This window comes from Phocoena sinus, chromosome 14, assembly GCF_008692025.1.
Source record: "Phocoena sinus isolate mPhoSin1 chromosome 14, mPhoSin1.pri, whole genome shotgun sequence".
NCBI classification, from domain to species: domain Eukaryota; kingdom Metazoa; phylum Chordata; class Mammalia; order Artiodactyla; family Phocoenidae; genus Phocoena; species Phocoena sinus.
In genome coordinates, this window is record NC_045776.1 from 83,153,470 (window position 1) to 83,181,191 (window position 27,722).

Below are 27,722 nucleotides of genomic sequence, written 5' to 3' on the forward strand. Positions count from 1 at the left end.
TAAGCCAGCTGGATGTAAAATGGCAACTGACACCAAGCTTAGGGTCAAGGAGATAAATGAAGGGGAGGGTACTGTGGTACACGGGGAATGTGTGACCAACATACAAAGTAGATGTTCACTACTCAACTCTAAGCATGTTAACGCGAGGTGAGGAATGTGGGCCCAGGATTATCAGGTACTCCTATTTTTCAAGAGAACCTGGAAATCAGCATTTTATGTGTTTGCAACACATTCAAAAATTTTCAAAATAATGTGGATGCCAAACAAAACACCTGTCAATTGGTTTTCGTCCACAGGCTACCAGTTTGCAATCTGTTAGATGTCTCTTAACTCCTAGGACAATATAGAACTTTTGGCATGTTATGGGCAACACGGGCTGGACTGGGAACTTGAGCACTAAGTAATCTTAAAGAAAAATGCATTCTTATTTTCCAAAAATCAACTTCCAAGTAAGCTGCTGGCACTCAACTGTTAAGTAAACTGATACTGCCAACACTTGTTCTCCTGGTCCCCATTCAAAACCTCAGGCACAGGTTGCTTTGCTGTCTCTCCAATTCTGTATTTCACTCCCCGTCTTACCAATCCTCTGGTATCATTATGTGCAGTCCCCTCTTACTTTCTTTTTTCCTTTCCTCTCATCCTTTCCAATCACCTTTGCAATCCCTGACATTTAGTTCCTTATCACTTCCCTTCTGGACTACTTAACCAACCTCCTAACCTGTCTCTTCTTCCCAACACATCCTGAGTCACTAACAGGTCCCTCTACTTCCAGGGGCCTCACTGGTGCTGCTCCAAGTCCCAAGTCCATCAAATTCAATTCAGGACCCTCCACAGAGCCCCCAGTCAACCATTCCAATTTCTTCCTGCAAGCCAAGTATCCTAAGCATATAGCTACCACCTCCTCTGTGCCTATTAATGCTGTAGCTCCCTTCCTAAAATGCCCTCTCAAAGTCTCTCCAGACTCGACACCCAAACTCCATGACATTGCCTCCATAAAATGAAGTCCTGGGTTTCCCTGGTGGCGCAGTGGTTAAGAATCCGCCTGCCAATGCAGGGGACACGGGTTCGATCCCTAGCCTGGGAAGATCCCACATGCCGCGGAGCAACTGAGCCCGTGCGCCACAACAACTGGGCCTGCACTCTAGAGACTGTGCTCTGCAACAAGAGAAGCCACGACAATGAGAAGCTTGCGCACCACAATGAAGAGTAACCCCCGCTCGCCGCACTAGAGAAAACCCATGCGCAGCAACAAAAACCCAACACAGCCAAAAATAAAAACAAACAAATAAATAAATTTATTAAAAAAAAAAAAGTGAAGTCCTCCTAGGCCATCTGAGTCTCATCTTCCTACAAACTCATAAGCCCTATTGCGAGCATCACTATTTACCTCTTGCTGTACCTTATATTACTACTTAAACCATGTGGCATTAATTATATGTTTATTAAAATGGGGAGCCAGAAACCCACTACACAGAGGCAGGGTTATACACTGCGTAATTATTAAATACACGCACAGAATCAATTTACCTGAAGCATATAGCATTTCCTAAATGTAAAAATAATGTTAACATATAATTACTCACAACTAAACCATTATATGATCTGACATCCCATAACCAGCTATATAATAAGGCTCAATCCTAAAATGAACATAATTATCAAATACTTTTGGTTACTCCACATTGTCCTTTTTACTTACCAGATGAAATTCACAACAGAAAAGAGTCAGTACTTTGTATAATACTCTATCTATCAAATATGTATCTATCAAATATGTATCTTATATTCACCTTGTTTAGCATATATTAATTTATTCCAGTGAGGTTTAATGCTTGTTCATTAGTTTATGTAGCTTAGAAGCTCCCCTTCACCCCAAAAAGTTTTCTGAGGGCTACACTTAGCCAAGTGTACTTTCATACCACACAAAAATACAGATATAGCTTTTGAAACTCACCATGGTCGGGGAAAAACTCCTCATTTTCATGTCATTTATCCATATTCTTGCTACTTCTTTATTAGAAGACTCTTTCTTTACTGTGCCATTGCTTACATCAGCTGAGGGGGAGAAATAATGTACATTTTATAACAAAATATCTATTTTCCTACAGTTTTTAAAAAATTCAGTAAAGTTTACCCACTTCACAAACCAAAGAATACCAATCTGCTTATCTCTAACTTAAATTAAGCATAAGGATAAAAATACTCACGCTATATGTCATTACGGAGGTAAGAATTAACATTAGAAAACAACTTAAAAGGAAACATGTGCACAGGAAATTTGAAAATTATTTATCAAAAAGACACCTTAACCAGAACGCTATTTGGCAGTTTATTTCAAAACAATTACCCACAGCCAGCATTACTCTGTGACACTTCACTTGGTGCAAAACCTGGTATTATCACCAAGATAGAATCAATCGCACCTGATCTGGAGGTACTTACTAACTTTCAAGGCAAAATAATTATTTCTGGAAGGGAAAAAAAAAGTTGGGGAACTCTACTGTCTTCCCTCAGAATAAAGATCCAAAGAATGAACCTGTTCTTCTATACCAGTGGTTTGCAAACTCTTTTAAGATATAGCACAAGAACCTCTCCATCAAAGTATCAATCAAAGTAGAACTACGGGGCTTCCCTGGTGGCTCAGTGGTTAAGAATCCGCCTGCCAATGCAGGGGACACGGGTTCGAGCCCTGGTCCGGGAAGATCCCACATGCTGCGGAGCAACTAAGCCCGTGCGCCACAACTACTGAGCCTGCGCTCTAGAGCCCGCGAGCCACAACTACTGAAGCCCACGCACCTAGAACCCGTGCTCTGCAATAAGAGAAGCCACAGCAGTGAGAAGGCCGCGCACCGCAACGAAGAGCAGCCCCCACTCGCCGCAACTAGAGAAAGCCTGCACACAGCAATGAAGACCCAACAGAACCAAAAATTAATTAATTAATTATTTTTTTTAAAAAAGGAACTACTTGGTTGAGGAGTTCTGAGCCCCTGTAACTAGCCTCCATCCTCCAAGTATACCTGAAGCACTCCCAGTACCTGGTATTCTTGCAATTACAGTGTGAAAATTACACCAGGAGAACAGATTATGACCTTATGTATTCTACCAAAAGATAGGGAGTATTTGGGTGGCCTGTCACTTGGGACTACAAAATGGCTGGGATAAAAGTGTTAGCAAAATAAGGAAGCTGGTACAGAGATAATAAATTTACTTAGGAGCACAGATCTGTTTAATATAACTGTGGGAGAGCCACTGAACAGTTCATAGAAAGAGTTACAGGACTGGAGCTCAACTGAGAGATCAGAATCCAAAGAGACACCTAAAGGGCTAAGGGCTCCAAAAGGGGCAGAGAACATGCAGGGAATCCGCTGGCGGTCCAGTGGTTAGGACTCCATGCTTTCACTGCCGCTGAGGGCCTGGGTTCAATCTCTGGTTGGGGAACTAAGATCCCACAAGCCATGCGGGGCGGCCAAAAAAAGAGAGAGAGAGAGAGAGAACATGCAAAACCTCGCTCTTTGCAGTTTGATACTTTTAACATTCTTCCCTTTCAGTAAAAAGATGACCCTCTCCTACAACACAAAAGTTGGTTTATCTTCGGCATTCACTTACCATGTTTCTTTTTCAGCCCTGGTCTAGTCTGACAATTTCTCAGCCTTCCACACAAGGATGGCCTTGACTTGTCTTTTAAGAAGTATTATACTGGATGTGGGAGATGTTACTGTACTAGATACTACTCGGTCAGCTCCAAAGCTCTTTTGTTTTGCTCTCTAAACTCTTTCCTCACGATGGCACAGCAGCAGTCTTTCTCCTCATTAAATCCAAAGACTTTAATGAAAAGCAGCTTCTACTAACTGCTGATCACCCCTAAGTCTCCCAGGAGCCATTCCAGATGCTGCCCTGCACCTCAGCTAGGTCAGGGCCGTGGTCCTGCTCTCCATGGCACAGAATGGAAATCAATCCTGAGACAGTTAAAATAATTTCTCAATGGGCATCTAGCTGCCAGGCTCCAGTCAGTTCAGGACAATAACCTTAAGAGTAAAACTACAGCCAAGAGGCACAAAGGTATGGACTCAAAGATTAGATTATCTGATATTTTTAATTGCATTTGTCACTGAAGACAAAGTTAGTTCTGTATCACCTACAAACACTCCTTGCTCATTCCTTTAGAATGCCCCAGCCCTCTACTTTGTTATTATTTTTTTAATATTTATTTATTTGGCTGAGTCAGGTCTTAGTTGTGGCATGCGGGATCTTCATTGCCAGGTGCGGGATCTTTAGTTGTGGCACGCGGGATCTAGTTCCCTGACAAGGGATTGAACCCAGGCCCCCTGCATTGGGAGTGCAGAGTCTTCACCACTGGACCACCAGGGAAGTCCCTGGCCCTCTACTCTATAAACACAAGCACATTAGAACTTCCCAGCAATCAATTCTGCTACAAAATTATGTATCAGGTGTTAAAACTTATCTCTCTCAATTGGAAAAATAAAGCAGCTGTTTGGAAGGAGGAACTCTCTATTCAATATCCAGCACCCCATTCCAAGAGCCTAGTGGGATGCTATGTATTAGTTATTAGTATAAATCACCAGGCAGGGAGTCAAATACTATTTAGCTCAATGGAAAAAGGAAGGAAAGAATATCCCTCTTAAGAGTTCACATTTTGGGAATTCCATGGCAGTCCAGTGATTAGGACTCCGCGCTTTCACTGATGAGGCCCAGGTTCAACCCCTGGTCGGGAAACTAAGATCCTGCAGGCCGAGTGGCACAGCCAAAAAAAGAAAAAATAGTTCACATTTTTCAGTTTCTAAAACTATACTACTAAAATTTGATATAGCCAAAGTTAAAAAAAAAATTCTATTTTACCCTTAAAATTACCTTACTACACTAAACACAAAGCTTCCTCTAAGCATTCCACTTAAATACAACCTCTTCCTGCCCCATATTCCATTTTCTATTTTTCTCCACATGCCTACCCCTATCTAACATACTATATACTTCATTTATTTTGTTTATTGTCTGTTTTTCTCCACTCAAATGCAAGCTCTATGAGGGCAGAAATTTCAATAGTTTTCTTCCCAGCCATAGTCTCAGAATCCTAGAACAGGGACTTCCCTAGCGGTCCAGCGGTTAAGATTCAGTGCTCCCACTGCAGGGGGCATGGGTTCAATCCCTGGTCAAGGCACTAAGATCCCACATGCCTCGTAGTGTGGCAATTAATAAATAAATAAATATCTTTTGAATAAGTGAGCAATAAAAAAGCCACTCCAGAGAAGAAAAATTAACTGTAAAATTTATAGTGTTTATGCATAAATGAATTCCTAAAAAAGAGTGATCAAATCACTGTTGAGCTTTTTCTCTTTAGATCTAAACCTACACTTAAAGCATTATGGATTAGCTAGTGGTAATGGTTACACAACTCTGTGAATATACTAAAATCCACTGAATTGTACCCCTTTAAAAGGTACAATGGTATGTAAATTATCTCAGTAAAGCTATTATTAAAAAAGTATTTTGAGTGCTCACTCTTCAAAGAAAATATAGTGAATTACTATTCATTTTCATTACAATGAAAGTTTATATATTTTAAAAGAAAACTGACTAAAAAACACGACTACTGACATACAATGAAGCTAATGACAAGCAAAATCATAAAACTGTAAGAGTTACAGTAGCGAAGTATCAGTTTAAAGCCCATTACACCTCAAGCATGGTCCAAAGACCACCAGCAACAGCACCTCTAAAAGCTTATGAGAAATGCAGAATCTTGGTCCCCATCCCAGACCTACTGAATCTGACTCTGTTTTTGTACAAAGATCCCCAAGTGGGACTTCCCTGGTGGCACAGTCGTTAAGAACCCGCCTGCCAATGCAGGGGACACGGGTTCAAGCCCTGATCTGGGAAGATCCCACATGCCACGGAGCAACTAAGCCCGTGCGCCACAACTACTGAGCCTGCACTCTAGAGCCCATGAGCCACAACTACTGAGCCCACGTGCCACAACTACTGAAGCCCGTGCGCCTAGAGCCCATGCTCCGCAACAAGAGAAGCCACCGCAATGAGAAGGCCGCACACTGCAACGAAGAGTAGCCCATGCTCGCCACAACTAGAGAAAGCCCACACACAGGAATGAAGACCCAAAGCAGCCAAAAAATAAATTAAAAAAAAAAAACTCATTTAAAAAAAAAAAAAAGATCCCCAAGTGACTCAGAGTTATAAAGTTTGAAAAGCACTGATTTAAATGCCTGAGAAAAAGGTTAACCAGTTATTCACAATTTATAAAACTGAGATCTCATGGTGTTCATGTAGCCACTTGATAATTCCACACTTCATTTTAAAGCTTAAGGCTAAGGCTTCTAAATTTTTGCTTCCCTTGAATTGCATAAATACTGTAAGTCCACAGAGTCATGCAGATATCATCTCCTGTCATGACTACTTCTTTTAAAAACTAAGCAAACCCTTAAAAACACACTGACATATCTTAACGAAGGCAAGCAGTTGACACTATTGAAAACAAAAAGACTTACTAGCTGCTGTTGCAACTGGTTGAGCAATATTAGCCGGTGGCTTCAGTTTCATGAGTTCGTTCAGACTATTATTTTTTAGTAGGTCCTTCAGTTGAACCTGGTCTTTTGAAGGTGCAGAGGTCATGGCATTTCGTGCTGCTGGTGCTGAGACTGAAGGACGTGTGTTTGCAGTAGTCTGAATGAACTTTGTTAAAGTGATGGTTTGCCTATTCGTGGTTACAGGTGGTGTTTTAGTCATTACAATCGTAGATCCCAAAGTCGGAAGCTGATTTATTTGATTCAGCACAAATGTTGTAGTAGATGGAGGCTGCTGCTAGAAAAGAAAACCATATACATCACACCTGTGAAAAATTCTTTATTCTCTAACGCAACCCATATCCACAAACACAACAGGCCATTTAAAACTCTAAAACTGACTTATTAAGCATCTTACGCAACCACTGGCACTTTGGTTCTAATAAATATCGTTAGATATAAACTACCTAGTTAAAATACATCATTTGAGAAAAAGAAGATATAATAGTAGTGTTGGGGGCAGCAAGCATAAAATTAGAGTATCCTAAGTAAGCTGTGATGTATAGTCACCCTACATAACACAAGGACTAGGAACATAATTTCTAATCCCAGCACTGCCCCCAACTAATCAGATAACCTTAGGCAAATCACTTTACCTCTGGAGGCCGGGGGTCTCTGAGGACCATTTTCCATTTCTAACATTCTATGATTCCTGTCCAATGCTCTGTCTGCTATCATACAGACTATACTAATGTTTAACTTAGACGAGACCACCAAACAGAGTTTTAAATTCCTGTGCCCCATGAACGATCCACCCAGGTAAATTACAAACATCAGTGATAATGCGGATGCTTCCTTGGAGCCTAAGGCAAAGCTACATAGCATTTTATTTTTATGGTTGGGGGGTGGGAGTTAGGAGTTGGACAAAAATGAACAAAAAAAGTCAAGATTTGAGGGTAACAAATGTCTGTGACTTCAACCAACTAAAGTAAAACACAGATTTTTTTTTTTTTTTTTTTTTTTTTTTTTTGCAGTACGCGGGCCTCTCACTGTTGTGGCCTCTCCCGTTGCGGAGCACAGGCTCCGGACGTGCAGGCTCAGCAGTCACGGCTCACGGGCCCAGCCGCTCCGCGGCATGTGGGATCTTCCCGGACCGGGGCACGAACCCGTGTCCCTTGCATCGGCAGGCGGACTCCCAACCACTGTGCCACCAGGGAAGCCCCAACACAGATATTTTTATAAATTTAAGTCTATTTTTACTTCTTTCCCCCTTCAAGTTATTTGTTAATGACTTTTCTAACAAGAATCTTCTAGATTCTATTAATCTTAAATGTAACTCTCAACAATAATTTATCAAAAGTTATCAAATTTTAACCAGTCCAATACTTTTATACCACTAGAGCTTAAATTAATAATTGCTATGTGTAGGAGTTTCCTGTGGCCTACTGGTTAGGATTCAGGGCTTTCACTGCCGTGGCCCAGGTTCAATTCCCGGTTGGGGAACTGAGATCCCACAGCCGTGCAGCCCAGCCTATAGTAACAACAACAATGAAAACTGCTATGTTTAAAGCAAGGTCAGTGGAACTCCACATTTAAAGCACAATAACAATCACATAAACATTATATACACCAATGGACAAGAGCTGAAATAAGCAAGTAAAAATGAAGTGTAGTGGGTTAACGTGTAGTTCACCTTTACCTCATGAATTTTCTATCACTTGCAATAAATAACCTAAAAAAATGGGGGTTTCTTTCCCCTTAATCTTTTGATCAACATAACTACCAGAAGAGTGAAAGAAACGTTTTATAAAGTAGGAGGTGAGAGTAGATAGAATACTGGGAAAGAAGCAGCAAAAAGCAGAACTAGTGAAATAAAACTATTTCATATTAAAGGTTATTTTCTTACTACAACCCTAAATTATTTTCATAGTAATGCCAAATCTAAATAATTCTTACCCTAACATTTAATAGTGCTGGAGTAGGTAGCGTCTCTGGTTCTTGTTTAACAGGAACTGCTGCTTCAGTCTCCAAACCTAGTTCTAATGCACTAAGTGGCACTGACTGGAGAGAAAACAACATCAGAGAAAGAAATAAAGAATGACGGCAGTAAATTCTGTTTCAAGAACAAGAGAAGTATTTATTTTATTAAAATAAAAAAAATTTTCAAGCTTTACATTCAAATGGAATGTAAAATCACTGATACCAGGTATAAAGTAACAATCTTTGCAAGCATAACATCGTCACTAAACTACGCTAACACAAGAATCTTATTTTTGCTTTCAGAGAATGTGTATAGTGAAACCTCAGAAAAATATTCCTATAAAGTACAAAGACAAATTATTGAGATTAGTGATCCTCCCACAATAACTCTAAGCAATTCATCTCTTACGTTATATATCAAAGCAGAAAATGTCTTGATTTTCACTGCCAAGTATTTTCCACTTTGTGAATAAAGACTAATAATCAACATAAAAGTAATATTCACATGCATATTTAAAATTAAGGCTTAACAATACCTATTTCTATAATAGAAAATAAAATTAAGAAAAAACTCACTTTTTACAGAGGCTTTGGAAAACTCTTACCTGCTGTACAGGAGGGGTAGGTGTTGGAGTTGCAAGCCCCGCATCTCCACCATCAATATCAAAGAGGTCATTCGGACTAATTCCACTCTCGCTCAAAGCAGCAAGCAGTAAATCTTGCCCTGGCTCCACCATCTTTAGGACAAAATATTAAATATTAACATTAAAAACTTAAAATGACAACTCTCTTCTAAACATAAACCAACATTTTCTACCGGATCCATTCATTCAATATTTATGAAGAACCTGCTACACAGCAGGCAAAAAAAGGATGAAAGAGAAATAGTCTCTGATCCCAAGAAATTCACATGAAGATGGAAAGGACAGAAAAGTATGCAAATCACAGAAAGAGTATATGTTACAAAATGCTGTGGGAACAGAGAAGGAAATGCTGAATTCACCTGGGGAGAGAGATTACAAAGATGACAATGGAGCCAAGTCTCAGGTAAGAAATTGCCAGGTAGACAAGGATCTTCTGGATAGTGCATTCAAATGTATGGGGGCACGAATGATGCTGGCACTCTAAGAAAGATGGCTAGAGTAGTTCAACATGGGTATGGAAGCTCAGAACAGAAATACGAGGTTCACAAAGGTGATGGCAAGAGACGAGGAAGTTTTTGCCCACACCTCTGAACACCATGCTTAAGAGCTCATTTAATCCTGTGAGAATCAGGGGTCCCTAAAGGGTTTTCAGATGGAGACTGCAAGACATAGTCAGATTTGTGACTTAGAAAAATTACTCCACAGCAGTATGGAAGCAAACTGAGAATGGGTAGAGTAAGACCAAGGCAGGGAGACATCTTAGGAAACTGCTACAGCAGATCAGGGAAAAGATGATGTGCTATAACAGTAAGATGTAAAGAGAAAGAAGGGGGAATGGATTCCAAGATATTTAAGAAGGAGAATCCATAAGACTAAGTTTAAATAAAAGCTCAAAATGGAAGGGAGAACATGAAACACACACAAAAAAGCATGAGTTGATGGATAATTAGAGTTAAGCCAAGAGAAAATGAAAAAGGTTGAGCCCAGGAGACCTAAAAGATGAGATATATGGAGTTTAGGGGGAAAATGCCTAATTCGAGCAGACAAATACACTTTCAGCTGGGGTTTTCCAACTGTACTCATAGGAGCCAAATCAAAGTATTCTACCACTAAGATGGATTTTTATCCATTTTGTAGGGAAAAAAAAGTTTAACAGAGCTTTCTTAATTTTAACTTTTCTCATTAATTCATCTGAAATAACCAATTTATATACACAAACATAATTATGAGAAATGTGACTACTTGTTTTTATCAAAGAACTAACTTCACATTACATAAATATACTAATTTTCAGCTAGTCCATTTATTCTCAGACTGTGCAATGAAATTAAATGTTTCATTATGTCCTACAAAAAAAAAGTTGTTAGCCAAGAATACCATGACCATGACTTCCCAACATACAAGAACCACTGTTTTAGATCAAAGCAGGACACTTCATAGAGAAATTCTCTACTAGGTAGGTCTACGTCGCTTGTACATCATTTACAAAGATGTGATTTACAAAGATGGTGCTGGAGTAGGTAGCGTCTCTGGTTCTTGTTTAACAGGAACTGCTGCTTCAGTCATCCAGACATCCAGATATCCAGAAATGAAACGAAGGGCAGACCTACTGTTTAAAGGATGAGAGGAAGGATAGCCCAAAGGAGATTTCCCCAAAATTTTTAGAGAAAAGAAAAGAAGTCTAAGGAAGAAAGTATTTTGAGCAGATAGGAGGAAGGGAAGGGAACTGACAGTGACTAATTATCTTTTACAAGCCTGGCACAGTGTCAGGCTCTTCATGTCCATCACTAGCCCATGACAACCCTGAGCAAGATAAGTATTATAGGGGCTTCCCTGGTGGCGCAGTGGTTGAGAGTCCGCCTGCCGATGCAGGGGACGCGGGTTCGTGCACCGGTCCGGGAGGATCCCACATGCCGCGGAGCGGCTGGGCCCGTGAGCCATGGCCGCTGAGCCTGTGCATCCGGAGCCTGTGCTCCGCAACGGGAGAGGCCACAGCAGTGAGAGGCCCGCGTATCACAGACACACAAAAAAAACAAACAAAAAAAAAAGATAAGTATTATAATTCTAGAAATGAAACTGAGGCTCAAAAAGCTTAAATTACCTGCCCAAGGTCACACCCAAATCTAGACTGTTCAAATTCCCAAAGCCCATGCATTCTCTTTCCAATGAGTAGATCAAGAAGTCAATATTGGTTACCTGTGAAGTTTCAATACTTAACTTCGGAATAAAAGCCTGTCTGAGATTAAAACTGGAAAGGGGAGAATTAGTATTAAACAACAAGATGGAAATATGAAAGAACCGGATGACAGAGGAGACAAGGAGAAATGTCAAAATATGGGTTTAATATAAAATTGATCCATTTGGGGGCTTCCCTGGTGGCACAGTGGTTAAGAATCCACCTGCCAATGCAGGGGACACGGGTTCGAGCCCTGGTCCAGGAATATCCCACATGCCGCAGAGCAGCTAAGCCCGTGCGCTACAATTACTGAGTCTGCGCTCTAGAGTCCGCGAGCCAAAACTACTGAGCCCACGTTCCACAACTACTGAAGCCCGCATGCCTAAAGCCCACGCTCCGCAACAAGAGAAGCCACTGCAATGAGAAGCCCATGCACCACAACGAAAAGTAGCCCCCGATCGCCACAACTAGAGAAAGCCTGCACACAGCAACGAAGACCCAACACGGCCAAAAAGAAATAAATAAAATAAATAAATTTATTTTAAAAAAAGTTGATCCATTTTTCTAATACATAGTTGACCACACTTTACAAACTACTATCCTAGTACATAGTACAAATATGTACCAAGAGAGCAAACCAATGCTTTAAAAATATTTTCAGGGCTTCCCTGGTGGCGCAGTGGTTGAGAGTCCGCCTGCCGATGCAGGGGACAAGGGTTCCTGCCCAGGTCCAGGAAGATCCCACATGCCGCGGAGCAGCTGGGCCCGTGAGCCACGGCTGCTGAGCCTGTGCGTCCAGAACCTGTGCTCCGCAACAGGAGAGGCCACAACAGTGAGAGGCCCACGTACCACAAAAAAAAAAAAAAAAAAATTCAATCTATAAAATACTGCATTAGGACCAATGACCTATGGGAATACAGGGTCTTAGCCCACTTGCTATGGCTTATTTTGACCTAGATTAATAATTCCTGAGACTATCAAAATGTCATCTTTTTAAAAGTAAATATTGGAAATAATTATTTACATTTGAAACAAAAGCACATTCTTTTAAACCAATGATTCCTAAACTACAGACCACAGAAAGCTTAGAGGCCAAGGGATCCATTAATCCATGTGTTACTGAATTCACGAGAGCTTTCTGAAATATATTTTCTGAACAATTAGCATTATAAGTACAAAAATATCATGGAAGAGAGTTATTTGGGGAGTAAACTTGTTGGAGTCCATAAGAAATGATGGCAACAGTTACAAGTAACATTATCAGTGACCTACTCAAAATGCATAGGAATCACAATTTGAGACGCTCTGAGCTGAGCAGTGGCCTAGCACTGACAATGCCTGTAAGAGACATTGTCTTTTATGAGCTATTAATGAAAGAGATTTTAATTTTATATACATCTTATACACAAACAAAATCAAGGGATCCTTTCTCTCAAGCCAATTGGGCACAAATTCCCTACTTGCACTTTTTTTCCATGAGAAGTGGGGAGGGGATAGAGAGGACACATCTATGCCATTCTCTAACTTCATTAAGCAAAATCCTTAATATTTAATCATATTCCTATTCTGAAACTATCAATATTACAGACTCACAGAATTTCAGTGCTCAAGCTGACAGAGCCCCTAAAAGGTTATATTATGCAACCTTCCCCACATTTTACAAACAAGTAAGATTTATTCCTGAGAGGGAAAAAAACATTTTCACTTTGAACCCACTAAGTATAATGTAAACACAAACACTGTTAGATGCAAAAGAACTGCTAACTACTAACCACAGAGTGATTCTATCTCAAACAATGGACAACAAAAAGGTTCCATTTTTATCATAAATACATTTGAAAATATCACATATTCAAAATAGTACACCTATGAAAGCGTCTATGATAAATAAGGACTAATGACACAGTAGTAGACAGAAACTAAGAGACATCCTTGGCAGGAAGAGAATCCTGAGAAACAACAGCCAATCAGAAGAATGAAAGGATACAGTTCCCACTGAGAACACCAACACTGAAACCTATCAACAAGGACAAGGTCCCTCTTGTTGAGACCGAAGCAGATCTTTATAGCTCTGGGCAGATACAAGAGATGTACCTGCAGCAGCAACAGCAGTACACTACAGAGGCTGAGGAGACTATGAAGTCAAGGGGAAAACCTGGTTTCAAATACTGACTACACCATCTGCTAAGTAGTGTAACACAGTTAAGTAATAACTTGTGACTCAGTTTCCTCATCTTCAAATGGGAATAAAAATAGAACCTACTTTACAGGATTGCTGTGTTGAGTAAATATTACACTACGTGGAATAAATATTAGCTACTATTAACCATTATATTGATAAACATTACTATAATGTTCAAAAAATGTTTTCCTTCAAATTGCTGATATAACACTTTATATCTAGAATACAAACTTTACCTGTTGGCAATTTATTCACTAATTAACTTCCACATTAGTTCTATAAAATATTAGCACCCTTTTTACTCAAGTGTCATACATCCAATATATCTAATCAATTAGCATATCTAGAGGAAACTGGTAGACATATTTAAATGTGCACATATAATATCATTTTAGAAATATCTTTGCCGGATATCCCTGGTGGTGCAGCGGTTAAGAATCCCCCTGCCAATGCAGGGGACACGGGTTCGAGCCCTGGTCCGGGAAGACCCCACATGCTGCGGAGCAACTAAGCCTGTGCACCACAACTACTGAGCCTGCGTGCCACAACTACTGAAGCCCATGCACCCTAGAGCTCCGAAACAAGAGAAGCCACAGCAATGAGAACCCCGTGCACCAAAACCAAGAGTAACCTCCACTCGCCACAACTAGAGAAAGCCCTCACGCAGCAACAAAGACCCAACGCAGCCAAAAATAAAATAAATTTAAATTTATTAAAAAAAGAAAGAAATATCTTTGCCTGAAAAGGATTTTTCTCTTTACTTAATAGTGCTAAACATGTCTAATTTTTGACCCAACTCTGTTTTTATGTAGCCTGGATGTCAATGACTGGCACTCAGCTTAAGAATTTGAAGGATGATCCACTTAGAATTTAGCTGGTTAAGTCCATCAACAAGTATTCATTAAGTGTCTACTGAGTGCTGGTTCCCTAAGAGTATCAGGAGGAAGGGAAGGTAGGTGTGAAGAAGTTTGCTAAAAAGGATTTTCTTTACCTAAAAGGATATAATCTGTATTTTTTAACACCTACTTCCCCAAGCAGCGATTGCTCAGTAAAGTGCCCCTCCCCTCACTCTCATTGCAAAACCTATAGGAAGAATGGAATCACAAAGGAATGTACAGATTATATACAAGTTTCAAAAATGCTTTGAAAAAGAAACCCAAGAAAGATTTGGGTGGGGGGGACTACTTTCTCCGTCACAACATCAAAATCAGATGGCTAGTCTTCTCGACATTCACTATATGGTTGGAATTCTTTAACTCTCAAAATAATCCATGAGTAAAAACTATCCGTTATTCCCTTGTCAGAGATGAGAAACAGGCTTAGAGAGATGAACTGTAACAAGGTAACAACAAAGCAAGCTTGTAGCAGAATTACAAACCTAGGAGGGCTGATACCTGCGCCCTGCATCCTGCCCGCCCACCCCAAGATTCTGTGCTATTAACTCCATACCAGTATTTTTCAAACTGCTGGTCACAACAATGCTGTCAAATAATTTAAGTATGTCGTGACCAGTATTTTTAAATATTTCAAATATAGAATATTCAAATATTTTAAATACAGACAGAATTAATGCAGCACACGCAGAGAGGGTAAACATTTCACAAAACTGAGTTCTATGCGTGCATTATGTACTAGGTCACAACGTAAAACACATTTCTTACTGTGGAATGCAGTAAAAAAGGTTTGAAAATCACTGCTCTGTGCTATATACTGTCTCCCAAGAGGTAAATAAGCAAGTTAATTTGACGGGTTTTATACCATATTTTTTTTCATAAAAGAGAGTTCCTGCTCTTCAAGAGCCTATCCTTTCCATCTACAGAAAATTTCAGTGGTATCACAAGGTTGTCCTTATTACTTAGTAAAGCTCAACCACATCAAAGTGGATCTGTCAATTAGCATGAAAAAAGACAACTGCAAAAACTTAAGGATTACATCATCTTGGTTATTAATTGTCTATTTAATGGAAAACAATTCCTCTCGGAAAGTATCTTTACACCAATTTTTGGCAGGCAAAGCACAAACCCACAGAGCCTCACGAAAAGTCAGGTATCTTGCTAAGAGCAGACCTCAGACCTGTGTGCTGTCTTCCTTCACAGGCAAGGCGGCAAGTCTCAAATCAAAGCTCAATTCAGAGACTAAGAAATGCCAATATGTTATCTGTACCTAAAGTCTTTGAGGCGAAAAAAGACTTTAAAAAAGCATGAAAAGAATCTCCATACTGCACGTTTTTAAATAGTAATCTCAGCAAAACCCTTAAAACATGTAAAACTGACACATAAGAGCATTCAATGGATGGATGAATGAATGGATGGATGAATGGATGATGAATTTACGATCTGTAAGCCACTCACTAAGCCTCCCTTTTTAACATTTACCCAGCAACTAAAATAAAATTTATTTAAAATTCTGGAGGATTGTATGGAACAAAATTAGATCTGGGAATAAAGTTATATTGGGAGATAAAAAGCAGAATCCACAGGAAAAGAGTAAAGATGTCTTCTCTGGTAAGGTAAACTTTGGAAACAACTTCTTTAAACATGAAAATAAAATGTTCCCTTGCTTGCAAAACTAATGTCCCACTCAAGGCAGCAGCAGCAAATTCTACATTTTATCCTAGAAATTCTGTACAAACTATCTTTTGTGCAGTGATGAAGGCTTTCCCCACTGCTTATGAAAAGCAGTTCTGATTGCGGTAAATAACTGGGAAAAAATGGAATCCCTCCGCACTGTTACCTTGTTTAACTGTTTGCAACTGTTCTGAGGAACCACGCTAGAGCAACTAGGGGTTTGACAGCTTTCTGGACACTCCTGCCGACACTTTAGAAACCCTATTCCGTCTCTAATTCTGGCTGCCTAGAGAATATGACACATTTAACTCAACACAAACTGCTAATAATCAACTTTTAAAGGTCAAAGGGGACCCAGTTTTTAACCTTCTTCTCATCAACACGTGTTTAGTACAAACTTCCGGGTGCGGTTACAACTGGCTGGGCAATTCAATGGCTAAAAACGTTGCTTTATTTGACTCTCGTTTTCTCGCCCGTTCGTTTCCCACGTTTCTCAACCAGCGACTCCCCAAAACAAAAGCCTCCCACAGTAAACGGAGCACGCACATAAAAAGAGCTTCTCTGTGCGAGGATCAAGTTAGTGGTCCGCAAACATTAACCAAACAGAAACACAAAGCCGGGGTGGAAAGGGGAGGAGCTGGATGCCAGGGTCAGGAAAGAAACAATTACAAGGGTTCAGGCACATCCAAACCTCCTCAGCGGTTAAACCGACCCCAAATCACTTCTGGGAAACCACCAGCATACACTGGTTTGGGGAACTTTAGATGCTCGTTACGCCAAACACTCTCAAAGTAAGCCAATTCCCAACCACCTTTCCCCTCCACATAGATGCTTACTTAGGGTCCAGGAGGCGAGCGAGCGAGCTGGAGGCAAAATTAACCTAATCACCGGGTGAGGCGTGAAGGTGGCCCCACGTGCCCCACGCACCGTCCCCATCGCCCCGACAGCGAGGTAATCAGCAAACAGCAGGTGCGGGGGTTCAGATCTGGGGCGACCCTGTCGCCTCCCGCACTCGCCCTGAACCCGAACAATCGTCCGGCAGGAGGACTTCTGAAGGATTACGGAGCTCACTTTCCTGAGAGGCCGGGACCTCGCAGCCCCCGGGTCGAGCCGCGGAAGGAAGGGGGGGTACGGCCCAGTCGGAGCCGGAACCGGCGTCCGCAGACGCTGCCTCCTCGCCCAAACGGGGTGCCTCCGGCCCGGGACAGCGGGGCCCCCGGGGCCCGAGAGCCCCACGCGCGGCGACCGCAGGGCCCGGCGCTGACGGGCGGAGGAAGCGAGCGCGGCGGGGCCACCGCCGGGACCGTGCCCCCGAGGGCCCCCAGGGCGCGCAGCTGAGGGGGCTGCGAGGGGCGAGGGAGGCCCCAAGCCGGGGTGAGGTGGCGGCCCCCCCCCAGCCCGGCCCCGCACGGCCCCCTGAGGAGGGTGGGAGTGGGAGGCTGTCCGGGAGGGGGAGTGTAGAGGTAGAAAAGGGCTAAGGAGAGGACTTACTTTCCCCGCGGGATCGGACGCCGGAACAGCTTCTCCGGGTGGCGAGAGCTTGAAGAACCAGAGGCGACTGGAGCGGAGGCGGCGGCGGTGGCGGCGGCAGCAGCGGCGTCCGGCTCTGCCTACCTCCCCGCCGCCATCTTGACGCCCCTCCCCCTCAGCCCCCCCGCCCCGCCCCGCCGGGAGGGGGTGGGGCAACGGATGAGGCGCCGCGCGCACGCCCCACGTGACTTCCTCCCTCCCCCCACCCCACTCCCCAGCGCCCCTCTCCGCCCCGCCTCCCTCCTAGGTGAAGGAGGATGATTCCCCCCCCCCATCTTGACCGCCCCTGCCTTCGCCGCTAAGCACAGACTCCGTCGCTCCTGCCGACCCGGTATCAGTGGTTGGATCCAAGGGAATTCCGGAACCCAAACCGTCCATTACCGCGGCTCCGGGGTGGGCGAGGGGTGAGGGGGCCGGGTTTCCAAGGAAGGGGGAGGGGGGAAGACGAAGGCCGCCTAGGAGAGTCACGTGTCTACTGCTTCCGCCGGCGCTCGAAAGACCTCGCGAGAGTTCCTTTCCCCCTCCCTTTCTTCCTCGCGGGCTGTCGGGAAGAAGGTCCGTGATCTGGGTTGCCACCAGGAGGTCAACCGGTGGGCCGGGCGCATGCGTCCCACACCTGCTTTCAAAGTCAGGCTAGGAGGGGCCCGAAGCTGTTTTCAAAACCTTTTTGGTGTGTGGCTCTGGACCAGGAAGTTACCTAGTGGCGTCTCCGTCACTTTGAAAAGCTCGTTACCTTAGTTAATTCTAGAAAAAAATATTCGCCTACTCATTGCTTGTTAGGCTTGCTCAAAGCACTTTATTCAATGTGAAACCGCAAGTAACTCGGAGCCCCTCGGCTGGTCCACTGCCATATTCAGATCCTAAGGAGTGAGCGTAATCAGCCCCACTTCTTTTTTATTCACACACACCCGGTAACCTGAACAAACTATTGCTCTCAATTAATGATTGCTGCAGATCTGTCGCTACTACCTCTCACTTCCTTATTTTCATATTCTCCATTATGATCATTATTATTGCTACTACTACTAAGTGACCTGACACAGAATAAACAAATTAACTTCTTGGTAACCCTTTTGTAAAGTCATTCTGAGAATGCTCTTTGAATCCCTTGCTTAGGTAATGGGCACGCCTTGGTGATTCTTGCCCCCTACCGGCCGCGCTTCGCACTCGCCTTGAGCTCAAAGCAAACCTACTGGTTTGGTTAACTTGGAGGTTAAGGTGTGAGCTCTTCAAGAGACAGTGTGGGGCTGGGGGAGAGGAAAAAAAATGTAGTCATGGCAAGAATAATTATGACTCTTCCAATATTCTGTTTATATACATGAATATGTATTATATATGTATACATGTAAACAAACATTTTAAATTGCAAATTTGCTAATCACTGTACCTCCATTATTTCGTTTAATTCATACACACACAAACCTATAAAGGTAAAAAAAATAAAAATAGTTCCATAAGAACAAGGCCTTGGGGACTTCCCTGGAAATCCAGTGGTTAAGACTCTGCGCTTCCACTGCAGGGGCACAGGTTCAATTCCTGGTTGTGGAACTAAGACCCCGCATGCTGCTTGCCGTGGCCAAAAAAAAGAACCATGGGAGACCAAGGCCTTCATCTGTCTTGTTCACTACTTTCCCCTAGCCTAGTTTATGGTCTAGTGTAGATGACAGCAAACAAGCAATTGTCACATTATAAAAAGAGAAAGAATACAGCAAAAAAAAACTAAGACATTGTATTGATAGTTAATGCATCAGTGTCTTTGGAGCTTGGTTGGAGCAATTCAGTTTCCAAGTGGCCCCCAAACTCTAGTTGTACACTGGGACTAGATGAGTCCTAGATTCTGAAGACAGAGGTCTAACCTAGGAACTCCCACCTTTTGAGGTACTTTCTGAGCATCTAAGCCAGATCCTTGCTGCCATCTCTGCATAATCTCTTTACCTTGAACCAAAGTGAAAGGTGTTTCAGGGGATATTTATAATATAACTGCACATATGCACACGAATGTTATGCACAAGGTCATTCATTGCAGCAGCATTTGTAGAAGGAAAAGATGGGAAACAACTTTAATGTCTTTGAAGAAAAGACTAATTAACTAAACTATGGTACTTTCCTACAGTGAAACAGTTGTTCAAAAGAATGAAGCACTTCTGGGACCTCCCCAGTGGCGCAGTGGGTAAGAATCCTGCCAATTCTGGGGACATGGGTTTGATCCCTGGTCCAGGAAGATCCCACATGCCGTGGAGCAACTAAGCCCGTGTGCCACAACTACTGAGCTTGCACTCTAGAGCCCGCATGACGCAACTACTGAAGCCCGCGTGCCACAACTACTGAAGCCCGCGTGCCTATAGCCTGTGCTCCACAACAAGAGAAGCCACCACAAGGAGAAGCCCGCACACCGCAACAAAGAGTAGCCCCCGGTCGCCACAACTAGAGAAAGGGTGCACACAGCAACGAAGACCCAACCCAGCCAAAATAAGTAAATAAAATTTTTAAAAATAGAATGAAGCACCTCTGTCTGTGAGAATATATATTTTGCTTGCACGTTCGCGTGGAGCATCTCAGAATGACAACCCAAGTAGCAGCTGTTATCAGGGGATGGGAACTGAGAGACTGAGGGTCAGAGGCAGGAGGAAGACTTACGAGCTGCGTCCAGAACAGAGATACTACTGGAAGCAGATAATTCAGAAAAATCCCTATTCAAGCATGGTATTGACTCCCCCCAACTCAGGGGGGGCTATTTATATTTACACTACACTTCTCATTTCATTCAGCAAATATTTGAGCCAGATACCATGTTAGAGGTATTGTGTTAGGGACACACGTTTAAGAAAAACAAATCAAGGGGGATGTGAGGGATGGTGCCTGCCCTTGAGATAAATGCCCTTACAATCTAGTGGGCATTAATCCCAAAATTACACAAAATGTAAACTTGTAGCTGTGACAAGGCTACATAAAAGCTAACAGAGCCTATTATAGAGTAATTTGACCTCATCAGGGAAGTCAAAGGAGGCTTCTTTGAGGGAGCTCTAACCCAGATAAGATTGGAAAAGTAGGTGTTAACTAGGCGAAGTGAAGAGAGAACTGCACTTGAGAAAGAGGAAACAGCACATGCAAATGTCCTGAAACAGGAGCGAAGCAAAGAGAAGGGACAGTAACGAAGCAAGTGCACCAGGGACTTCCCTGGTGGCCCAGTGGTTAAGACTCCACAGTTCCACTGCAGGGAGCATGAGTTGGATCCACGGTCAGGGAACTGAGATCCTGCACAATGGAGCCGGAAAACAAAACAAAACAAAACAGAACACAAAGCAAGTGCACCAGTTGTTAACATAATGTTTCTCAGCTCCAAACCCAAGCGTCTGTGCTCTGCTTTGTGATGCACTGCAGAGCTACATTTCTGCTTTGCCAGCTGTTTCAGTGCTGCTAGGCTGGAGCAGGAAAAAGTTTCCTGTGAATGTCATCCCAGCAACACCTCTTCACCCTGGCACGTGCATTTCCCTCCAAAGTGATACCGCAGCAGCTATATCCAGTTTGCAGTTTTTCCCACACTTACAAAGCTGGCCTCATCACACCAAACTCTCCTCTCAGACACGAGGACCAGTGACAGCATCCACAGAGTCACCCTCCAAGCTCAGAGACACTAACACCAGTTGAGCAGAACCCCCTCCTTGGAGATTCGGTTTCAGCAACACGGGGCCCCTCTTCTACATTTCTAAGTTTATTTTTTTTCGAAATATTTACTTAGCTGCCTCGGGTCTTAGTTGCAGCATGCGGGATCTAGTTCCCTGACCAGGGATCAAACCCTGCCACCTGCACTGGGAGCATGGAGTCTTAACCACTGGACCACCAGGGAAGTCCCATTTATAAGTTTAAATTACACCAACCCCTTCCCTTTGTCCCCTTAGCCTGAGTGGTGAGAATTGCTTTCCACAGTTGCAACCTCTGTGATGCCTTCAAGTTCTCTCTCTACCCTTTCAGTTACCTAGTTCACCAGTTTATACCTAGTTAACAATTTTTTTTTTTTTTTTTGCCACACTGCGCGGCTTGTGGGATCCTAGTTCCCCGACCAGGATTGAAACCGGGCCCTCGGCAGTGAAAGCACGGAGTACTTACCACTGGACGGCCAGGGAATGCCCAACAATTTCTTATGTTAAATTTTCGTCATTAAATAACTGGTGTAGTGTCTGCCTTCTGTACCTTGATATAGCAAGTAAAAAGGAGTTACTAGGAGGATTGCAAAAAGTAGATAAAGATCATTCTCAAAGAGCCTTTTATAACTGAGTTTGGACTTTATTCTGTAAGCTACAAAGAACTCAGAAGCCTGTTATGCAGAAAACTGCCATGGTTAGGTATGCATTCTAGAAGAATCACTCTGGAAGCAGTGCAGCAGTTGGATCTAAAAACTGGGCTGCAGGTACAAAGACCAGACAGGTTGAGAGGAGAGAAGAACAGAACCTGAACTGGAGCAAAATTGTTGAGCAATAGAAGAAGGCCAAGTGCCATTTGCTGAAACGCTGACCTCAGGAAGACAAACAGGTCTAAAGAGGAAGACAATGAGTTTGGCTTTAGGTATGAGGAATGCTTTGCTTACCTATTGTTAGGGGAAAAATGACCCCCAAATGTAATGACTTAACAACTGCAATGTTATTCTCATGATTCTGCAAGTTGGGCTCAGCTGGACAGTTCTTCTGGTTTTTGCTAACAGTCACTTGTGTGATTGTAATCAGCTGGTGGATCAGCTGTGGGCTGGGCTCAGCTGGGATGCTGGGACAGCTGTATCTCTCTCTCTCTCAAAGTGGTCTCTCCAGCAGCCTCTCTATGGTTCTTGTACTGTGGCTCAGGACTCCCAAGAACACGAAAGCAGAAGCTTCTAGCCTTTCTTAAATTTTAGGCTTTCAAGTGACACAGTGATGTTTCCACCATATTCTGTTGGTTAACAAGGTAAAATAGGACTCAAGGAAAGTCACACAAGTGTATGAATAGTGGCAGGTGCTGTTCACTGGAGGCTATCAAAGTAAGTCTATTATAAGGAATTTTGAGAGGCCTGTGGGAATCCAAGTGGAGATGTCTAGCAAGCAGTTGAGTCTACAGCTTGAGGATCCAGATGGGGATTAAAACATGAGAGAGGAGAAAACTGTACTCAGAGAATGCAGAGAGAAGAGCAGGGGGCCAAGGGCAGAAACCTGAGGTCCTGTATCTAAAAAGTGAATATGCAATGAGACTTAGAAAGATCAATCAGAGAGGTCAAAGCAGAACCAAGGCAGTAGAGTTTTAAGGAATGAGTGATCAAGCAGTATCTAATGCAGCAGAGAGCACCAGAATGTGGGCTGAAGCGTGTACTGGATTTTAGAAGGTGGTAGACATAATCGCAGGTAGCGGTATTGTTATTGTTGAAGACTTTATTTTTTAGAGAAGTTTTAGATTCCCAGCCAAACTGAGGAGAAGGAACAGAGATTTCCCATCTACCCCCTGACCCCACATTTGCATAGCCTCCCCCACTATACACAGCCCCCGCCAGATGATACATTTGTTACAATTGATGAACCTACATGGACACATCATTATCACCCAGAGTCCATGGTTTACTTCTTCTTGGTGGTGTACATTGTATGAGTTTGGACACATGTGTAATTACATGTTCTGTCATTACAGTATCATTCAGAGTATTTTCACTGCCCTAAAAATCCTCTGTGCTCTGTAACAGCAGTTGTTTTGACTGCCCAGAATCCATCTCTCTCTCTCTCTCTTTTTTTTTTTTTTGGCTGCACCACACAACAAGTGGGATCCCCAACCAGGGATCGAACCTGCATTGGAAGGCAGATTCTTAACCACTGGACCACCAGGGAAGTCCCATCTTGTGTATTTCTTGCCACAGGCTTAACCACTGGACCACCAGAGAAGTCCCATCTTGTGTATTTCTTGCCCCAGGTTTAACCACTGGACTGCCAGGGAAGTCCCTAGAATCCACCTCCCTTTTTTCAGATAACCGCACCTTAAATTTATCATGCCCTCTCAAAGTCCATGTGGTATGGAAAGGGCTAACATTCTCCCACATACATCACTCCAGGGTAGAGCATGTAATCTGGGTCTGGCCAATTGGAATACTGGATCCACTGTCAAGGCCGCTTTGATTGGTTTAGTGCCAGCCAGTGAGTTTCAATTCTAGAACTTTGTACTGAAAATAATAGGAAAAAGACTCCCTTGCCAAAATAACATTGAGAAGTAGGGGCAGAGGCCATGATGTGGAGCTGGAGACCAGTCTGTGAAGACAACCTAGAAATCAGTGGTGCAAAGAGCAGGATGGGGAGAAAGAGGGAGAGACTAAACCCTGATGACCTTCTGATGACATCCTTTGAGTCCCTGGATCATCCTGCAATGCCTGAAGCTACTCATACCCTGAACTTTTCTGTTATGAGAGACAATAAACTCCCTTTTTTTTTTTTTTGGCTGCACTGGGATCTCAGTTCCCCGACCAGGGATCGAACCCGTGTCCCCTACAGTGGAAGTGTGGAGTCTTAACAACTGGACTGCCAGGGAGCTCCTCCCTTATTTTCTTAAACTAGGTTGAGCTTTGTTTCTCTCATTTGCAATCCAAAACAATCTTGACCGGGCGTCCCTGGTGGCGCAGTGGTTAAGAATCTGCCTGTCATTGCAGGGGACACGGGTTAGAGCCCTGGTCTGGGAAGATCCCACATGCCACGGAGCAACTAAGCCCATGCGCCACAACTACTGAGCCTGCGTGCCTGGAGTCCGTGCTCTGCAACAAGAGAAGCCACCACAAGGAGAAGCCCGCGCACCGCAATGAAGAGTAGCCCTCGCTCGCCGCAACTAGAGAAAGCCCGCACACAGCAACGAAGACCCAACAAAGCCAAATAAATAAAGAAATTTATTTATTAAAAAAAAAATAAAAAATAAATAAATGAAATAAATAATTTTTTTTAAATTAAAAGGAAAAAATCTTGACCAATACAGATACTAATTAAAATGCAATTTTGAAAGGTTTATGTATATATTTAAACTAATTTTTAAAGTGTTTTTTTAACTTCTCTATTTTATCTTATTTATATATTCTTGGCCACGCAATGTGGCAAGCAGGATCTTTAGTTCCCTGGCCAGGGATTGAACCCATGTTCCCCTGCAGTGGAAGCGCGAACTTAACCACTTGGCGGCCAGGGAAGTCCCTAAACGTTTTGTTTTGTTTTGTTTTTAAGATTTTTTAAAAATGTAAACCATTTTTTAAGTCTTTATTGAATATGTTACAATATTGTTTCTGTTTTATGTTTTGTTTTTTTGGCTCCGAGGCATGTGGGATCCTAGCTCCCCAACCAGGAATCAAACCCGCATCCCCACACACACTGGAAGGCGAAGTCCTAACCACTAGACTGCCAGGGAATTCCCCTCTCTCATTTAATTCTAACAATAAACCTATGAGGTAGAATGAGTATTGTTTTACTCTCACTTGCTTGCATTCCAAGTATTTTACATATATTGTATATATGCATGTTGCACATATTAACATATACGTGTATATATACATATGGGGGAAGTTTATATATTTATGTACCTGTGTATATCTATCTATCCATACATACATACATATTTATATATATATATATACACACATACATATAATAGGAAAAGGTATGTATATTATTTATACTCACAGATGAATGGAAGAAATTAGTAGATCACAGTGGTCACCAGCTGTGGAATACATGTCCCATTCGGTAGAACCTTTTAAGAACTGATGCTGGGACTTCCCTGGTGGTCCAGTGGTAAAGAATCCACCTTACAATGCAGGGGGCACAGGTTCAATCCCTGATCAGGCAACTAAGATCCCCCATGGCGTGGGGCAACTAAGCCCGCGCTCCGCAACTTCTGAGCTTGCGCGCCTCAGTGAGAGAGCCCGTGTGCTGCAAACTACAGAGCCCAAGCGCCACAACTAGAGAGAAGCCTGCGTGCCGCAATGAAGATCCGGAGTGCCGCAACTAAGACCAGACGCAGCCAAAATTAAAATAAAATAAATAAGTAAATAATAAATTTTAAAAACCTCTTCCATTAAAAAAAAAGAATTGATGCTGGGCTTCCCTGGTGGCGCAATGGTTGAGAGTCCGCCTGCCGATGCAGGAGACGCGGGTTCGTGCCCCGGTCCGGGAGGATCCCGCGTACCGCGGAGCGGCTGGGCCTGTGAGCTGTGGCCGCTGAGCCTGCACGTCCGGAGTCTCTGCTCCGCAATAGGAGAGGCCACCGCAGTGAGAGGCCCGCGTACCGCAAAAAAAAAAAAAAAGAACTGATGCTAATAAAAAAGTATTAAACAATAGCAAAAGCCTGGAGCAAATATTGATTCAAAGATAACCCTAGAGTAAGGAAAGTCATCTCAGCACTGGTGTGATTTCACCCACGGCATCTTAGGAAAATGGAGATCAGTAAGCAGGCAGTCAGTCCTGAAGCATGTCACATTTTTCCAATATCCCGAGTCTCAATGCAGATTACTGTAACTGTAGCTATTTGCAATCCTTCTGTTTGCATAACTGTTTGCAAAATTGCTGTTCAGATTGACCAATCTATCCATCTACCCTTGGCTTAAAACCATGTAATGGCTTCTTATCAGATTTGGGATAAAAGTCTCAGTCCTTACTAATGGCTTTTGTGTCCATTAGGGTCCGGTCAGGAAAACAGAATTTAAAATAGGTAGTTCATTAAACAGGTGGTGGAGGATCGAACAAGCAGAGAGGGAACACTGAAGTCATTTAATAATAACTGCAGGAAGCAGCTCCCATTTCTAGGTCTGAAGAACAAAGAGATCCGTTGGCGTTAACAGAGAATAAGAATCAGAAGAGGATTCCTGGAGGGCTGGTTCTTATGCCGCTGAGAAAGGGGCACCATGGCGTTGGCACTGGCCCTTCAAGAGCTTACGGGAGGGGCCCTGCAAAGCTGGGGCTCAGAACTCTGAAGAGGGGCTGCTGCTGGTACCTCTGAGGTAGCACACTGAGGCTATTTCTGGAAAGAGCCTGGAGAATGAACCAAATGGCCTGTCAGAAGCAAAATGTCATTACTTACTCTGACAGGAATAGCAAGCAAACGGGCAGGAGTGAGTCCCTCCCCCTGCCTTCCAGTCTCCCTGTATCCTCGCCTATTGACAGAACCTAACACTAGCTGACAAAGGTGCACTACAGTTTGCAGCCCAAATATTGCAGAGCAGGGTGGAGAAGAGTGAATTTGGAGCTGAGAGACCAGCACAGCCTTCAAGGGCCTATGTGATCTAGCCCCTGCCTGCCTTCCCAGCCTGATGTCCTCCATTCTCATCATACACTCAGTTCCGATCACATTGGGTTTCTTTTTCTTTCCCCAGACAACCAAGCTTATTCCCACTTCTGGGGCATTTGCGCTCACTATTCCCTCTACCTACAAGTACCTTCTCCCTTGGGACTCACTTATTTAGGGTATAACCTAAAGCCACCAACTCAAAGAGGATTTCTCTGACTTCACCAATCCATAGAAGCAATGATCTCCCCACTCACACTCTGTAAAATTCCCTGTTTTCATTTCACCCATAACATTAATCACTATTTAATATTTAAAAAGTGATTTCTTGTTTGTTTCTGTCCTAAAAAATGTAGGGATCTGTCTTATTTGCCACTGTATCCTTGGGGGACCAGACAGTGTCAGGTATACAGCTCAATAAATGTTGAATTAATGCATTTTAGAGAAAGTACAAACCTCTATGTATTTATGGAAGCTGGAAGGAAACTTGGAGATCACAGCTGACTCCATCATTTGACAGCTGGGTAAACCGAGGGACAGAGAGCTGAAATAATATACCAAAGGGCACACAGTGAGTGAGAAAAGTGTTGCTTCCTACTTTTCCCAGTGTTTTCACATATATCACCTTATTTTGCTCTCCTACTTTCCTGGTGCAATGGTAGGGTACTCGGGCAATGGTGGGGATTCCAAAATCTTCTTGGGGACCGAAGAGAGAGAATGGATGAGTGACCTCTCCTCCTATGTCCAGGAGGGATCCCCAGGGAAGAGCTGTAACTGGACACCTTACCTGTGTTCAAAGCAAAGAATATCCAGGACACCTATGTTTCTCTGGGACCTTACCACCGAGCTCCC

At 43.0% G+C, this 27,722-nt stretch overlaps 1 protein-coding gene across 8 annotated transcripts in view; it reads right to left on the reverse strand.

The window, feature by feature from the left end:
• Positions 1-17,730, reverse strand: part of SBNO1 (strawberry notch homolog 1) — a 58,575-nt gene extending 40,845 nt beyond the window's left edge. For 4 of the 8 annotated variants that reach the window (XM_032654589.1, XM_032654594.1, XM_032654586.1 and 1 more), the window contains exons 1-5: positions 17,574-17,712; positions 9,119-9,250; positions 8,490-8,594; positions 6,519-6,831; positions 1,955-2,055 (exon numbers count right to left, since the gene is read on the reverse strand). In XM_032654589.1, coding sequence (XP_032510480.1) covers positions 1,955-2,055; positions 6,519-6,831; positions 8,490-8,594; positions 9,119-9,250 — 651 coding nt within the window. In that variant the 5' untranslated portion in view covers positions 17,574-17,712. Of the gene's footprint in view, positions 1-1,954; positions 2,056-6,518; positions 6,832-8,489; positions 8,595-9,118; positions 9,251-17,573 lie in introns of all 8 variants that reach the window. The other 4 variants (XM_032654590.1, XM_032654587.1, XM_032654591.1 and 1 more) reach the window with 4 other exon arrangements.
• Between the last annotated feature and the right edge of the window lie 9,992 nt (positions 17,731-27,722).